At 47.4% G+C, this 16,375-nt stretch overlaps 1 protein-coding gene across 4 annotated transcripts; it reads right to left on the bottom strand.

The window, feature by feature from the left end:
* Positions 1-2,005: 2,005 nt before the first annotated feature.
* On the bottom strand, positions 2,006-16,349 carry PPCDC (phosphopantothenoylcysteine decarboxylase). Of its 4 annotated transcripts, none has more exons than XM_058033374.1 (6): positions 16,132-16,349; positions 14,362-14,529; positions 10,466-10,561; positions 8,124-8,252; positions 5,602-5,770; positions 2,006-2,583 (listed from the first exon to the last, which is right to left on the bottom strand). In XM_058033374.1, exons 2-6 carry the CDS (start codon positions 14,515-14,517, stop codon positions 2,498-2,500), a joined length of 636 nt encoding a protein of 211 aa, XP_057889357.1. In that variant the 5' UTR covers positions 14,518-14,529; positions 16,132-16,349; the 3' UTR covers positions 2,006-2,497. The 4 variants fall into 4 exon arrangements, with proteins under 4 accessions (XP_057889357.1, XP_057889356.1, XP_057889359.1 ...); XM_058033373.1 differs by having other exon boundaries at positions 16,142-16,349; XM_058033376.1 differs by lacking the exon at positions 5,602-5,770 and having other exon boundaries at positions 16,142-16,349.
* Positions 16,350-16,375: the final 26 nt, after the last annotated feature.

Here is a 16,375-nt window from a genome sequence, read left to right as displayed (position 1 = left end):
CCTGGGGTGCAAAGCCACTGCACCAGGTGCACCACAGAGACACCGCTGCTCAAAACCTAAATATTAGGAGGTTTTGTCACTTTTTTCAGATGTTCTTTTCCTGCTGTCCCAAGATGGAGGAGTGGGATGGGACAGGCACTTGAGATGATGCAATTCCCATCTCAACTCCTGATCAAAGCCAGACCAAAACCACCACGGCATCTCCATCCTCCTCTGGTGCTCCCCAAATCCAAGCAGCAAAGGGATCCCACAGAGTTTGGGATGGGGGGAAGCATGTGCAAGCCCAGGAGAGGAGGTGGGCTGCTGCCTTTGCTCAGCTTTTGTCCTGGCTCTTTACCACTCCCAAGCCATGCTGAGAGAAACAGTTTTAAGCAGGATGAATGAAATTGCAACACAGCAAGATTCATGGGAGTGCTGCCTCGGTCACCCGACAGTTTCATGGGAAAGTGAAATAAAAAAAAAAAAAATCAGCATGAGGCTCAAAAAGAAGAGCTGAAGGAAAAGAAAAAGCTCATGGGAAGTGTCTTGGGCCTGCCCTGTGAACCTGGGTCACACACAGAGCTGTGAGGGATGGAGGTGGAAGCCTGAATGCCCTGAGGGATCCATCCCTCAACACCTCTTGGTGACCTCACTGACTAAGGAGAGCCTGGCAGTGCCTACTGCCCAAGCTGGCACAGAGCCCTGGTTTGGAATCAGGTCCTTCATCACCACCCAAGCCTCATCCTACAAAAACACTGTCCCAAACTCACCTCCTCAAGCAGACAGGGCTTTCCCCAGCTCTATTCATGCTCCTTTTCCACAGGGAACAGCTCCTGCATCTCCCTGGCCACGTGTGGGGACCTGTACCTGTGCCAGGCTGGAAGCTGCTCCTGCCTCCCAGAAGGAGCTTAACTGTTTCTTCTATTTGCCCTGAGGGAAAGGTGGTTTGGGCACAAGTTTATGCCAGCCTGGAAAGCCATCACAACCTGCTGCCAATGAAAAATCACAGCAATTGTGCAGAAGATCACTTTTCAACATTTCTGGAGCAGCTGAAGGCAGCAAAGCAGGCTTGGAAGAGAGGAAGGCTCTTATCACATTGTCCTGTGAGCAGAAGAAACACCATTCACATCAGAAGTCATGGAAGCCAGAAACATCTCTGCTACTGTCAGTGAGCTTAAGGGAAGGTCCTGTGATAGGCTGAGAACATGAGCAAACAATGCAGGTCACTCCATAAATCCTGGCAAAATGCAGAAATCACAGCCACAACCCCACTCCAGCCCTCTGTGTGAGCCACAAGCTCTGCTCACACCAAGATCCTTCTCAGAAATTGTGACTACGTGGATTTCTGTCAGTGGAAGAGCCAAAACAGGGAAGGTTCAGAGGTTTTATTTGTGTGGGATGGGTAAGTTAAGCAAACCTAACCTAATGACCTCTTCCCTCATGCACAGCAGGCTGGAGGTTTCCCTCACTGGCAGGATGCACATGCTGTACCCAAGGCCTCAGATTTGTTTGGGTTTAGCCAAAAATGAACTCTGTAGGTCAGCAGTGCTCTGCTGGAGCAGTATGTCCCACAGCTCCCAGTCCCCTCAGGAGCAAGACCATGTTCCCAAGGAAAGGCTGCACTGGGGGAGCCCTGCCTGGTCTGGCCCACAAGGGCACAGGATTTCCCAGTTTATTCATGCCAGGCAATAAACTTTCAAGCTGAAAAGGTCATCAAAGGTGAAGTTTCACTTCATTCCCATGGGAAACACACAGCCTTGGCTTTCCATGAGGGCCTGGCTTGCTTGTTTCCTGACTGGGGCACCCAGATGGGCAGGAGGCACTTTGGAATGAGGTTGACACCTGCACCCCTCTCCAGACAACAGCTACAAAAGGGCAAAAGGACTGCAGAGCTCCTTTCAGTCATTTTTTTTCTCTGATAAAAACCCTAAGCAGACACAACTTAGCAAAGATACTGGCCAAAGCAGTTACAAGAGGCAACTCATCAGGAGAAGGATTAAAAACTCTTTTTTATTAAGTTCCCAGAGGGAAAAATCTGTTTGGACAGTGACTCCTGCTGGGAGGAACATGCAGCCAGCACAGCTATGGACCAAGCTTTGGAGAGCAGGAATGGTCCAGGAGACACTTGCTAGAAGGGGCTGCAATTACCCTGGCACCAGAATTTGCAGGGCCTTTTCCTCTTTAGAACCACGGGAGCTCAAACACCTTCTGCAGCCTGCCCAGAACAGAGCAGGTGTGAAGCACTGGGGGCTGAGCAGCCTCAGGAACAGTTACTCCCAAAATACCACAGGGTTTTCCACACTAAAGCAGCACGTTCTTGGCTCTGGCTTTTGAAAGTCTGTGGTGAGGTAGCACAGTTCAGTTTGGCACCAGCTGGAAGACAACCGTTGGCTCCTTCTGTTGGAGAGCAGCTCAAGGTATGCACGCCATGGTACCAGGGCAGCTGAGCCCAGCTTCCTGCTGGCTTTATCTCCAAACCATCAGGAAGGCACAAAACCACCATTTGCATGCCAAAACATCAGCTCTGCCTTGGCACATCCCGTTCTTCAAGGATCTTTTTAACTCTTTCCACGATGGTCCACACTTCTGCCATGGCACCCCGGCCTGCAGGGCAAGAGCAAAAGCACATGGTGAAATCCAGGGTGGGGGCAACCTAAAGAAAGTGTGTGCAGCAAAATTCCTTATCTCACCTCCTTTCTCCAGGGCATATTTCAATCCAAAATTGTGTGGTTTCAGAATCTTTCTAAAATAGTTTTTGCCTACACAAAGGACTTGAAAAATCCATACCATTCCCATGGCTCTGCCTGGGAGAAAGGACCTCCATTAGAGAAAGCTGTTGTGGATTCCCACCAGACTTCACCTGGGACTTGGAGAAGGCTGAGTGCTGGACAGAACAAAATGGAAAGGCTTTTCCTTTGGGCCTGGTTATCTGCCAGATGAACATCTAATCTATGTTGTGCTGCTGCTTTCCTTTGAGCAGTTGTAAACTCAGGTTCAGAATTTTAAAGCCTGAGATGATTAAATCACCTTGTCTAACCATGTGTGCTCAGCTCAGCACTGGGAACTGAGGCCATTCTCTCCTCTAATTTGCCTGGAGCTGAGGAAAGATGCTTCTCCCACAGGTATTTGTCTCTTAAGGAGTCTCTCTCTTGGTAGTTTATCTTGCTGGCTAATTGATCTCATAAATTACTGCTCAGCAGAAATTAGTTCTAGGAAATGTTGTTTTCATCTTTTTCAGACCTGTAAATCCCAGGATGTCTGCAGCATCTTGTGGACAAGCTGCAGGCAGATTTGGACCCTTCTGCTCTCCTAAGCTCAGGGAGAAGAGCTGCACCTGACAGGAGAAACTCCCTCTGCATGGTTTGGTAGAGCTACACCCTTCCAGAACACTTCCAAGGCCTGCCTTCTTCCTCCACCATCCACTACTCCAACACCTCTGGCAATTCAGTGCTGGATTTTGAGGTTTAGCAAAGCAAACTCTTACAGCACAGCTCAGGCCTACAGGTGGAAATCTGGGTGTACCAGGCTCTAGAAATCCAGCCAAGGATGATGAAGACAATGGCAGTGTGGAAACTATCCAGTTAAAAAACTCACTTTGGTATTGTAACTCTTTTAGCTGGACTTTCTGTCTAAACCCACACTTTAGTAAAGGAGAAAAAATAATCAGATAAAACTTGGAGGCAGTAAGGATCTGGTGCATTTCAGGTGAGACCCAACCACACAGGGTGAGGAAGAGAAACCTCCTAGAGCAAAACAAACCACAACATCAACAGACAAAACTGGTGCAAACTGAGTCTCTCCTGCACCACATGTGTGAGCTTTGCTACATGCTGCTTGTGTGGAAACCAGGGAAACCCCTGCGTGGATGGAAGCCACAAAACCAAAGTGAGTGTGGAAGAGGCTGTGGGGTGAAAGGCCTGAGAAAAGGGGAAGGGGTGAAAAAAAGTCAGTTGTGGAGACTAGTTTGGTCTTCAGAGAGATAGAATCCATTAGTGCCCTGCCATAACGTCCCTACAGGCTGCCAGGAGAAGTGCTGGTGTTTGCCATCAGGGAGATCTTGCTGGGAAGTGACTCACAAGCACAAGTGGAGTCCAGTCAGATGAGGCTGCTCCTGCCATCCCTGCATCCCTCTCCTCCAAGCTCCTTCAGGAGTTTGCTCTCACAGCTGAGACAGCTGAGCTGGACACGAAGAAATTTGATGTCATCATGTCTAAAATCCCAGTGGAACGCTAATCATCTAGGATATTTCAACTGATGGCTCAGTTACTTGACTACACTTACCTAACTGTAAATATTTTTTAGTTTTCAGTTCCAAAAGTACAAATGCACGGAGGCATTGCACCTACCTAAGGATTCCAAAACCAAGCCAGCCTAGAATTTAACCACAAGGGACATTTTAACAGCCTGTCTTTGTCACAGACTCTTTATTGGACTGACAGGGTGGTTAAAATCCTGCTGGAGCCAGGGCTGTTACATAGAAATAGGTGCAGGCTCTGGCTGTAACTAAGGCACATTTTACAGAGATCTGCCCAATGAAATTAAAAAAAAAAAGCAAATCAATTCATCCAAGTGGTTTGTATCAAAACCCTTCCCAAAAGTCAAAATACCTCTGAGCAAGCTACTAAAACTCAAATGAGAGTATTATTTCTTAGCACTGCAAGCTAAATGTATTCAGTCTGCACTTCCTCCACACCCCTCTTTCACTTCACAGAACTCTGGTGTCAAAACCCCAAATCACAGCTTGTTTGGGAGGCTGAAAAGTAACCAAGGCAACAGCAACAAATGTTAAATGTGTGTCCAGCTACTCCCCCAGCCACATCTGCAGAGGCCTTTTCTCACTGTCTGCACTCAGGGACAAGATTTAATCCCAAAGATGGAGCTGAGGTGTCACGGACATATTTTATGAAAAATCCTTTTGCTAGGATCTTTTTCTCCTGAGAAGCTGAGAGGCCTGAAATGTAAACAATAATTATCTGCTGCTGTGGAATGCAACAGGTGCATCTTTGATTGGTCTCATGTGGCTTTTTTTAATTAATGGCCAATCACAGTCCAGCTGTCTCAGACTCCCTGGTCAGTCACAAGATTTTATTATCATTCCTTTCTATTCCTTGCTAGCCTTCTGATGAAATCCTTTCTTCTATTCTTTTAGTATAGTTTTAATATATCATTTTCTTTTAGTATAATAAAAAATATATATAATAAAATATATAATAAAATATATAATAAAACAATAAATCAGCCTTCTGAAACATGGAGACAAGATTCCCATCTCTTCCCTCATCCTGGGACCCCTGCAAACACAGCTACACTGAGAAACTGAGGCACAATGAAAACAGCCCTCAGTCCCAGCAGAGGGCAAAGTCAGAACACCCAAATCCCAGGCTGGTAAATCTTGCCACAGGAACCTCCCTTCTCTTTGATGTCCTTTCCTCCTGAATGAGCATCTCTCTTCAGTATCAGGCTCAGCTGGAAGCTCTTAAGGCTATTTAAAAATTAATGACAAGGGATAACACAGGGCAAAGCTTCAGCTTGTTTGTACAAACCGTGGCAGTTCAACATCTCTGTGGCCACACAGCAAAAGGCAGCACATCCCTCCCAGGACAGGGCAGGAAAAGGACTGACCTTCATCTCCACACACCAGTTTCTTCACCACACAGGGGATCTCCGTGTAGCCAAAGGCCTTGAGCTGCTCCACGTGGCGAGCAGTGATGGGGTGCTCCCACATGGCCGTGTTCATGGCTGGGCAGAAGAGCAGCGGCTTGCTCAGGTCCCACGCGCGGATCACACACGTCTGCAGGAGAAGCCATGGCAGGGCTGGGATCCCCTCACTCCTTCCCATCCCTCTGCTGCACCTTTCCAGCCTGGCTGTTGTTTTGTCAGCACAGCTGGACTAACCCATGGGCTGGGATCTCCTCACTCCTTCCCATCCCTCTGCTGCACCTTTCCAGCCTGGCTGTTTTATCAGCACAGCTGGGCTAACCCATGGGCTGGGATCCCCTCACTCCTTCCCATCCCTCTGCTGCACCTTTCCAGCCTGGCTGTTTTGTCAGCACAGCTGGACTAACCCATGTGTTGCCTGATTGATAAATGACACAAAACTCGGATAAGTTTTGTGGGTGCTTTATTAAGGGCCCGGGGAGCTGGTGGACTAACGTCCCTAAAACCCGAGCCCCCAATTTCACGTATGGGTGCTTCCCTTTTTATACATGTGATTCATAACAAGGTCTCCAAGAAACAGTTCCCCTTGCCTAGCCACAGACCCCTTGTGATACATTCCTTAGTTCACAAACAAAATCATAAATCGTCTGCTTATCCTATTCTAAGAGCATTGTATGCTGCCTCCAGACAGGTTAGCATTCTTACTTTGCTGCACTAGTTTAAATATTTATTAAATCCCTAAGACTACCTGCCAGGTTACACACAAAACCCAACACACACTATCAACGGCTACAAAACTGCTTTTAACAAACCAATTCACACACAACTCATAACTGAACTATAATTAAACATTTTGCTAAATTTCATTTCTTTTCCAACACATGGGCTGGGATGAATTTGTAGCACATTCCAGCCAAGCTCATCTCTGACAGGCAGGAAAGATGAGGGAGGCCAGGCAGAGGATAAATCCCACCCCGCTCCAGGCAGCAGCCCAGGCTGGAGCAAAGCAAGCTGGAAGAGGATGTGTACAGACTGTGAGATACAGAGGAGCTGAGAGGTGGCCACAGATCTTACTGACTACAAAGACACCCCCAGGGCAACACTTCAGATAACAAAGCTGAACACTGAAAGTTGGCAATGAGTCTTTCTGACATGAAATGCCAGCTGGATCCATTACTCTCTGTAAGGGAAGCAGTGCTGCTTCCAGGATACAACAGAGCACGAGCACATATGGGCTGCTGCAGGAGATGCTGGCAGGTTACAAGGCATCTGGCAGCTCCTGTGTGCTACAGGCAATCAAATCTGACTCCTCAGCACTTCCAGATAACCCAGGACCACCTCAGCCCCTTGGAAAGATAAATGCTGGTTGTTCTTAGTGCAATGTCCATTGGGCTCCCCAGGCCTTGTAGCATTCAAACAAAGGAGCTTCCAAGGGAGCAGCTCTGATCACAGAGTCCTCACAGGAACCCTGCCCATCCTCTTTTGTACCCTGTGACTTCAACCCTTCCCAGCACAAGGAAATCTGATGGAATCTGTTCTGAACTCCCAACCAGCACCTCCAGCACTCACTTCCCTTTCCTGGAGCTGCCTCTTCCCTTCACAAGGCTCTCAAAGATTGGCAGGAGCCTGTGAAGCCACAGATCCCTGACATGCATCCTGAGCTCTTCCCTCAGCACACCCACAAGGGACCCAGAAGGACAAGACATTGCTTGTCCCTCCCACAGCTCCTTCTGGCTTCTCTCAGACCCCCAGTGATCTGCTCTGGGTGGATTTTGTTCATTTATATGCACTTCTTACCCAAAAGGCTGTAGGTCACGCAGATCTGCAGTTTCCTGAGATCTTTTGTGTGGTTAATGCCTGGCCACAAACTATTCAGCCCCACTGAAGGTCCCCAGCACCCAACAAAGAAGCACACTCCCTTTAAATACACTTTCTGATTAGGCTGAAGAGCTCAATAGCCCTTTAAATACCAAAAAACAAGCCTGAACAAGCAAAATCCTCTGTAGCTGAGGCTGGGAGGTAAGTGGGCATGAGCATGTTTGAAAGTCTGTGCTATGTTAGGTGAGGGAGGTGGTGAAGTAGCAGGAAGTAAACAGTTTTATCTGATCTCACAGGTGTCTTTCCAGATTGCATTGAAAAAAATGTAGAGGAACTCAAAAGGGAGTGTGAGTGTGTTTGTGTGTACGAGTGACAGAGAGAGAGAATGGAGGCACAAAGAAATACCACCCTCCAGAAAAAGCAGGGAACACAAAGCGGGGCTGGGAAACGAGATGAGAGACTGAGAGAGCTGAGGAATGGGAATGGATTTCAGGGAAGGAAGAAGGAGCAGAGGAACCATGGTGGGGAAGAGAGACAAGCAGATGAAAGGGGAGCAGAACGTGCAAATCTCACTGTTGGCGATGCTGCAGAAGCACCAAGGCTCCATGGAAGCAAGGTCAGGCAGTGCTGAGGGGTGGCAGCAGCGCAGGCAGAGCCTGGGTACTCACCAGCAGGTTGTCACAGATGCCATTGGCGACCTTTGCCAGCGTGTTGGCATCCAGGGGTGCCACCACCATGAGGTCAGCCCAGCGCCGGAGCTCGATGTGCAGGACGGGGTCCGAGCGGCCCTTCCACAGCTGTGGGGGGACACCAAACCCTCACACTCCTCATCCATCCCACCCAGGAACCACAACTCCTGTGGAATTCCTGTGGGATTATGCTTATGGAAATTGTGGGATGGCAGTGGATTGGTGGATGGGGGGTCCTTTCCCCACAAGACAATTCCCACATGTGACAACCACAGCAAAGAGCTGTCCCCATCCATGGCATTCCTTAGCTTTGTAATTATTCCTAAGAGCTCCATCCCTCAGGCCCAAATCAGGGTACATTTCCTGGAGAACCCATGTAATTTATAATTTTCACATAGAAGTGAAGCTGCCCACTGGTTTCTCACAAGGTACAGACCCCTAAATGAACATGTGACTTTTAATTAGGATACACAACCCTACTCACACTCAAAGCAGCAAAGGGAACCCTCCTAAGTCCTGCAGGGACAGTGTCCTGTTGCCTTTCTCCATGATGGATGAGGTTTATCCAGGTTTTTGGCACTTCTCTACTCTCTCAACTCTTTGAATCACAGAATGGTTTGGGCTGGGAGGGACCTTAGAACTCACCTTGTCCCATGGGCAGGGACACCTTCCACTTGACCAGGTTGCTCCAAGGCCCATCCCAGCCCTGAACACTTCCAGGGATGGGGCAGCCACAGCTTCTCCTTGACACACTCTTTAATGAATATTTCTATTATCTCTAAAGCCCTGAATTGCTCAAGAGAATCCTGGTTTTAAGAGATTATTTAACTGGGAAATAGCCCTGAGAAGCAGCAAACAGCATCAGGTGCTTATTCCCCAGAGGAGACCCAACCACAGGCCAGCATGGGCTGTGTCAGGGCCACAAACTGCTCCTCCTCTGAGTCACGGGAAGCCACAACAAAAAGGCAGCACCTGAAAAGCTGGGGCTTCCTGAACACCTTTCCACCTCCTCCACTCACTTCTGTCCTTTCTGGTCCTGTTATTGTCAGAGTGAAGGATCTCACAAAGAGATGCTGAGCAGGCTGTCACACTGAGCCCAGAGAAGGCCATCAAGCTGGTCAGAGGGATGGAGCAGCTCTCCCATGAGGAAAGGCTGACAGAGCTGGCAGTGTTCAGCCTGGAGAAGAGAAGGAAGGCTTTGGGATGACCTAATTGTGTCCTGCCAGTGCCTGAAGGAGCCAGCAAGATGGAGGGAGGCTATTTACAAGGACCTGGAGCAACAGAGCAAGGGGAAATGGGTTTCAGCTGCCAGAGGGCAGGGTTAGATATTGGGATATTGGAAGAAAATGTTCCCTGTGAGGGTGCTGAAGACCTGGAACAGGTTGCCCTGAGAATCTGTGGCTGCACCATCCCTGGAAATGTTCCAGGCCAGGTTGGATGGGGCTTGGAGCAACCTGGTATAGTGAGTGGAAGGTGTCCCTGCTCATGGCAGAGGGTGGAACTGGATGAGCATGAGGTCCCTTCCAACCCAAACCATTCTGTGATTATTTCCCACCACAAGGGCTCTGTGCCTGCTCTCCAGTGTGCCAGCAGACCTCAAAGCCTGACCTGCAGCCCTTCCATCACCCCACTTCCTCAGAAACAACTGCCTGAGGCTGTAGCACCTTGGGATCCAGTAAGTACCAACCAATCCATAAGACCAGCAAGAAAGTTTCCTGGCTGTTGTCACTGGGCGTGTTTCTATCCACTTAAAAGTGATGCTGATGTGTGAGCAGGAATAGGGGTAAGGAGAGAGCACCTTGTGCTCAGACAGCACTGCAAAGCAGGGATGAAATGTATGGAAAAACAAATCTTGATGCTTGTACAACAAACCTCTTCATACCCAAGGACTCTCAAAGTGTGTCAGTAAAACTGCAGTCAGGGAGTTTTTACTGTTTCACAGGGAGCAGAGATGTTCACAGCTCTGACAGCTGAGCTAAGGAGAACGAAGCTGCTGCCTGTGTGACAAGTATGACTCATGACAAGCACCAAACTCGCTCACCATGGCTCTGCAGTGGCTGTCTTGACATTTCCTGACACTCAGAGCAGCTGAGCCCAGGGTGGAGAGAGTCCACTCTGCCCTTCCTGCCTGCTGCAGGACAAAATCCTGCACTGCATCAGGGCAGCCTCTCTCTTCCTCCTCCTTTACAGCACGTTCTTCAAAAGCCACATTCCAAACTAGACCAAGGAGTGAGCCTTGGCTCAGGTTTAAAAAAAGAACTAAGTGTGGTTTCTTGCAAGAAAACTCAAGAGGAATGTTTCTATTTGCATGGACAACTCACCTGCCACTCCTCTTCATCACCATAGAGGGCCACAGGAATCTCCTGGGCATTGTAGAAATGTTTTGCTCTCTCAGTAGTGACCACCTTCACCTCGAGCTAAGCAGAAAGAAAAAACCACTGGTTAGACTTGAGGAGAATGCTGAAGGTTTTGGGGCTTCTCAGAGAACCTTCCCTATTCACAGCTGAAATGCCAGGCCACCACAGGCATCTGAAGGAGCCAGAAACTCATTTCATGTCTACCTAAAAAAGAGAAATCCTCACCTGCCAAGCACAAGGGAAAACTTCTGTGCAGCTGTGTCCATAGCACAGGGTTTCTGTGCAGACTGAGTGAACACATGAGGGTTCTGTCTGAAATCTCAGATAAACCTGCAAAGCCACTGGAACCTTCATTTGTTGGGGAAAGCCTATCCCATCCTTCAGGTGTTTATCTGGCACACACTTACAAAAGGTGCTAAGGTGAACCTCTTGTTTCCTCCTGCAGAAATCTCCCCAAGTGGAAAATTTTCTGTTTTCCATGTGTCCTGCAGCTCTGATAATGTTGCCAACAGCTCCTGCCACAGGCAGTGAACCAGAGGTGTCCTCCACATGTCAGGGTCAGCCAGTGCCAGCTCTGCATGCCCTGACAGCCCATGTGGGACATGGAGCTGAATTTCCAGCTGCAATTCCTCCCAAGGGTGTTCCTTAAACCCATCAACATCAAAACACATGGATGGAGCACTCTGAAGAGTGGTAATGAGGAAGATGAACCTCAGGCTGCTGATTACAGTGAAAAATATCCCTTTTCCATGGTATTGGCTACTACCTGCTCCTTCCAGCAACTCCCAGAAGCCACTGCATGGTTCCATTGATCTGACAGTGAGATGGGGAGAAATCAGCCCCACCAGCAGCTCCTTCCTATCAGAAAACAGTGCCTTGAGGAGGCACTTGGTGTGTGCACTCCTTGCTACAATCAACTGCTGGAAACCTCCAAGCTCCAAGAAATTCTCTGCAACAGCAGCAGTGATGTGTCAGAGCACATGAATCCAGCTCCCAGCACCATTTATTCCACTGGGAACCAGGCAGGGTTGGCTCCTTACATCCTATGAGATTAGAATAACAGCTGGGAGCAGTGGAAAACCCCAGCCTCAGCATATTGTGCCCACTGGTAATTTCCCCCAATTTCTGAAGGATAATACAGCTGCACAACACATTTTTGGTACTGTACATTTGCTTTTCTGCCTCTTCTAAATGTCTGTTTTTCTTGAAACACCCCTGACTGGGAATGCCAGGTGTTCAGAGTGTTTTTGAGCATGAAGATCACACTCCCAGGCATTAGCTAACTGTATTATTTCCATGCTACCCTCACCTCACAGGAAGCTGCTCGAGCCAAGCAGTGACACCCACAAAGGTGCTATCGCTGCGCCGCAGGCTCCGGGCGAGGTGTTAACCTCAGTCTGCAAAAAATTTATTTCATTATTTCTTTATCTGGGGGGTTTGAAGGCCACTGTGCAGTCTGAAGGAGATGGCTGCTCTCTGAAATGCTGCCATTGAAAAAAATATTTCTTTCTTCCAAGCACAAGCCCACAACTAGGGAAGAGTTCTGGCTGTCGAGTGCTGCATTCAACCATTCCAGGCCAGAACGTTGCAGAGGGATGTTGAAGGAGTCTGAGTGCTGAAATCCCACCAGCCCCCCAAAAAAGTTGTTCTGTGAGTTAAATATTCTCCCTAATGAAGGTTTTCTGCTGGGGTGGGCTCCTGGTTCCCTCAAGTCCCTCCAGGTAGACTGGGAAGAGCCCAGTGTTCTCAGGATTACCTCAGCCTGCATAGTTTATTCTGTTTATCTGGCACACCCTCTGTTTGCCTGTGGATATCTTCAACAGCAAAGGCAGTTTGGCCACACTCAAACTCCCTCACTGCAGACAGTTTAGATTAGTTAAAGGGCTCTGGCTTAAGCCAAATATCCAAAACAAACTTTACCACAAAGCCCATGTTCAGGCAACACTGCTGGTCTCTGATAAAAGATTGTCCTGGCACAGCCCTTTCAGGGGAAGGAGGTGCACGTGGTTATTTTATTTTTTAATGGTTTTCTCAGATCTGACAGCAAAATCTTTCCAGACAGCCTGAGCACACGAGCTCCTCTGTTAAATGGCACCTACAGCCTGAGGCAGCACAAGGAAGTGACAGGGTGGGATTTAAACCTGAAGTCCAGGTGACATCCTGGAGTTTCAAGAGCAAAACATTTTGCCCACCAAAAAGTCCTTGCCTTTCTTTAAGCTAAGATCACAGATTGGTTTGGATTAGAAAGGAAATCAAAGGTGTTCCAGTGCCACCCCCTGCCATGGCAGGGACACCTTCCACTATCCCAGGGAGCTCCAAGCCCTGTCCAGCTTGGCCTGGGACACTTCCAGGATAAGTCAAGGACAATTCAAGCAAAAGGCAGTGAGCTGTCACATCCCCTGGCACCCTTGAGGAGGTGTTAAAGCTTAATGAGCAGCAAAATCACACTGCCAAGTCGTTCACCACAGAGCATTTCAGGCAAAACATCCATTTAAACTAACCACCCTGGCTGCAAGCCTGTGACCACATCTCCTCTGGTATCAAAGCCATGTTCTGCTCCTGCCCTGCCTGCTTTGTAAAGCTCTGCTCCAGCAGTAAAGGAATCGATGCAACAGCCTGGTACAGCATCAATAAATGCCATGGCAAAGTTACACTGACTCAGCAGGCTTGAAATCAGAGCAGAAATGAGTAAATAACTTTGATAAATAAGCTTTTATAAACTCCTGGATGTCTCACTTTTGCTTTTTCTGCCCTAAAACCAGTGACCACAAAGTCTGCACTGGATGTCACAGACCTCTGGGGCTGCACAGAGAGTTGGAGTGCAGCTGTCTGCAGCTTTTAATTATGAAACAAACACTCAGAGAGAAGCAAAAGGGTTTGAGCCATGTTCCTACCACGGGTCATTTGCACAGAAGGATGTCCCAAGCTCCAGGAGCAAAGGAAAATGGACAATAGCCAAGCTAATCCAAGAGGGAGAGGATTAGAAGATCTCTATCTCTGGCTCTGGGCTGGTCACCCCACTCCTTAATGTCATTTTTCTTTGTCTTTATTTCAGGCTGGGACCTTTGACCTCACTAACCACATCAGGCCAAGTCATAAATTAACTGAGGCCTCCCTTTGCCTCACCTCCAGCTCCCTTCCCAGCCTGGGTGACAACACCAACCAGATAAAGCAGCACCTCCTCTGCCTCTACTGACTGTTCCCACAGAGGTGCAGCCTCCCAAAGGAAATTCATGCAGCAATCTCACCAATAAATCTGCACATTTCAGTGCACCCCTCTTGCCCCTGCCACTCTGTTCTTTCACTGCTCCAAAATATTTCTTCTTTTTCTGAAAGCCTGAAAGTTTTTTTTATGTTTAACTTGATCCTACAGCAAAATTAGCACATTTTCCTCCCCGATCAGGCACCAGTGGCCCCTGCTGGGCACCTCTGTTATTCCAGACAACAAACAGTAAAAAAATACTACACAAATACATAGAGAAACTTGTGTTCTCCATTTCTGCTTTTACAAGGTCTGTTTTCCCTTTCTGGATCACATTTGGAAAAGCCATATCCCACCCATGGAAAACTGCAATACCCTGGAGATTTCAAGTTTCAGAAGCATCACCTCTGTCTGCAATCACGTTTGATAACTTGACTGACAAGGACAAACTCCAGAAAAAACCAAAACACCCAAAGCAAAGATTGTTTCAAGGATGAAATAGTAAGAAAGAAAAAAAAAATTTTAAAAACAGGTGGAACCCTCCTCACAGAGATGTTTGAACTAAGAGGCCCCCAATGAGGAACTTATTTCAGCAGAAAGCAGAGTGAGCCCTCCCCAAAACCAGGGTAACTCCAACTCCAGCAAAAGCTTCACTCACCGCGGGGATTTTCAGCAATTCTGCCACCAGCAGGGGCAGCTTGAGGGCAGCCACGCTTCCAGTGACTCCCAGCAGCACGTGGAACTTTCCCTGTGCCACAGATGAGCTGCTGCTTCCTGCAGGAATGCCTGGCTCTGGCAGGGAGATGGGCTCCATGCTCCAGTCCAGCTGTGCAGGCACAGGGAAACAAAGACACTGGGCTAACACAGCTCCAACCCCAACACATCCCCAAAAAGGGGGATCTGCCCTGGATCCTGCAGGGCCCACAAAGATGGGATGGCTCTGGGTCACCCCCAAATGTCACCCATCCCACAGGGATTACAGAACTTTAAGGGCAGCTCAATGTGGAATTACATTTTTCTCTCAGATACTGGGAAACAGACTCCTCAAACTTGAGCAGAGAGGCCACAAAATCACCCTGGTAAAGTTCATACCCTCCAAAATTAACACTCCCACGTGCTGAATTTAGGGCAGATAAATAAATCAATTTGGGATAAAATTTTACAGCAAGTTCTCTAAAGGCAAACAAACCCCTGCTGAGATGCTTTCCCTCTGCACTCTCTGGTGATTAATAAATGCACAGAGATGTCTTAATAATTAAAAATGTGGGGCCTCACTGCATGCAAAGCCATCTTGTATTAACAGCAGCACGAGAAATAATTCCCTAGCAGATCTAATTCAGCTCTGCTGCTTCCTCCTGGCCTCCCCATGCTGCTGCCACACTGATAAAAAACAGAAATCAATGTTTTGGTGAGGAAAATGACACAAGTATCTCAAATATAATCAATTAATAATTAAGCAGCAAAGAGCAAATTCAGTTCTTGAAAAATCACTGCATCCAGTGAAGTTTGTTCCATTTTAGTGATGTCTTTGTTGTTCAAAGTGGAATTACTTTGGGTGGAAAGAAGATGGACGCAGGCTGTCCTGATTTTGGGGAGAATTTGGAGGTTAGAGAGAGGAATTTCACAGCTTGGTTTGGGTTGGAAGGGAAATTAAAGTGACCAAACCCCATCCCCTGCCATGGGCAGGGACACTTTCCCCTAAAAACCCAATTCCAGCTTTGCTGATTAGCAGGGGTAATTAAGAGGTGGCAGGACATTGGCTGAGAGATTTTAAAGCTACCACCATGCTTTGCATATTTATCTATATCTAATTAAAATCAGATTATTATTATTTATAAATAATTTCCGTTATTATTTAAAGCATCCCTAGGATGTTCTCAAAGCGTCCACAATTAATTCCACCAAAGCATTCACAAATTAAGGGTAATTAAGAGGTGAGGAAATGTAGCAGGACATTGGCTGAGAGATTTTAATGCTATCACCATGCTTCACATATTTATCTATATCTAATTAAAATCAGATTATTATGATGATAATTTATAAATAATTAAAATTATTATCTATTTAAAGCACCCTTAGGATGTTTCCAATTAATTCCACTGAAGCATCTACAAATTAAAGCCTGGGTATTAAAAAGTAAATTTTTAAGCAGGAAATTTTCAAAATGCTTATAAATTACAAGGATAAAAAGGATAAAAATGATAAAATTATAGAACAATTATTAAAATGGTAAAATAATGATAAATACGGTAAAACAACGATAAAAAGTGAAAATTTTAAATGGTACAAATGTAAAAATAGCGGCAAAAATAGCAAAATAGTGGTAAAAATATAAAATAACGGCAAAATATTATAGCAAAAGCTGTGTGTATAATAATATATGTAACATAACGATAAAAAAAAGTGCTGGGGCGCGGTTTCCTCTTACCCAAACACACCTGTGGGGAAGCAGCCACCAGAAAACAAGCAATTTACAGGCCCTTCAGGGTTCATTAAATCGACTTTTAATGCGGCAGCGGTGCTGAAAAAGGCTCCAAAAGGCCGCACAGCAGCACCGAGAAGCCACAGGGGCCCCCAGAAGGTGACAAACAGCGCCCCGATACCGCTCCGGGCAGGGCCGGGAGGGGAGCGGGGCCGTGAGGGCAGCGGGGGGACCGGAAATGCGGGGTGCG

This window comes from Melospiza georgiana, chromosome 13 (genome assembly GCF_028018845.1).
Source record: "Melospiza georgiana isolate bMelGeo1 chromosome 13, bMelGeo1.pri, whole genome shotgun sequence".
NCBI classification, from domain to species: domain Eukaryota; kingdom Metazoa; phylum Chordata; class Aves; order Passeriformes; family Passerellidae; genus Melospiza; species Melospiza georgiana.
This window is presented reverse-complemented; position numbering and strand designations above follow the sequence as displayed.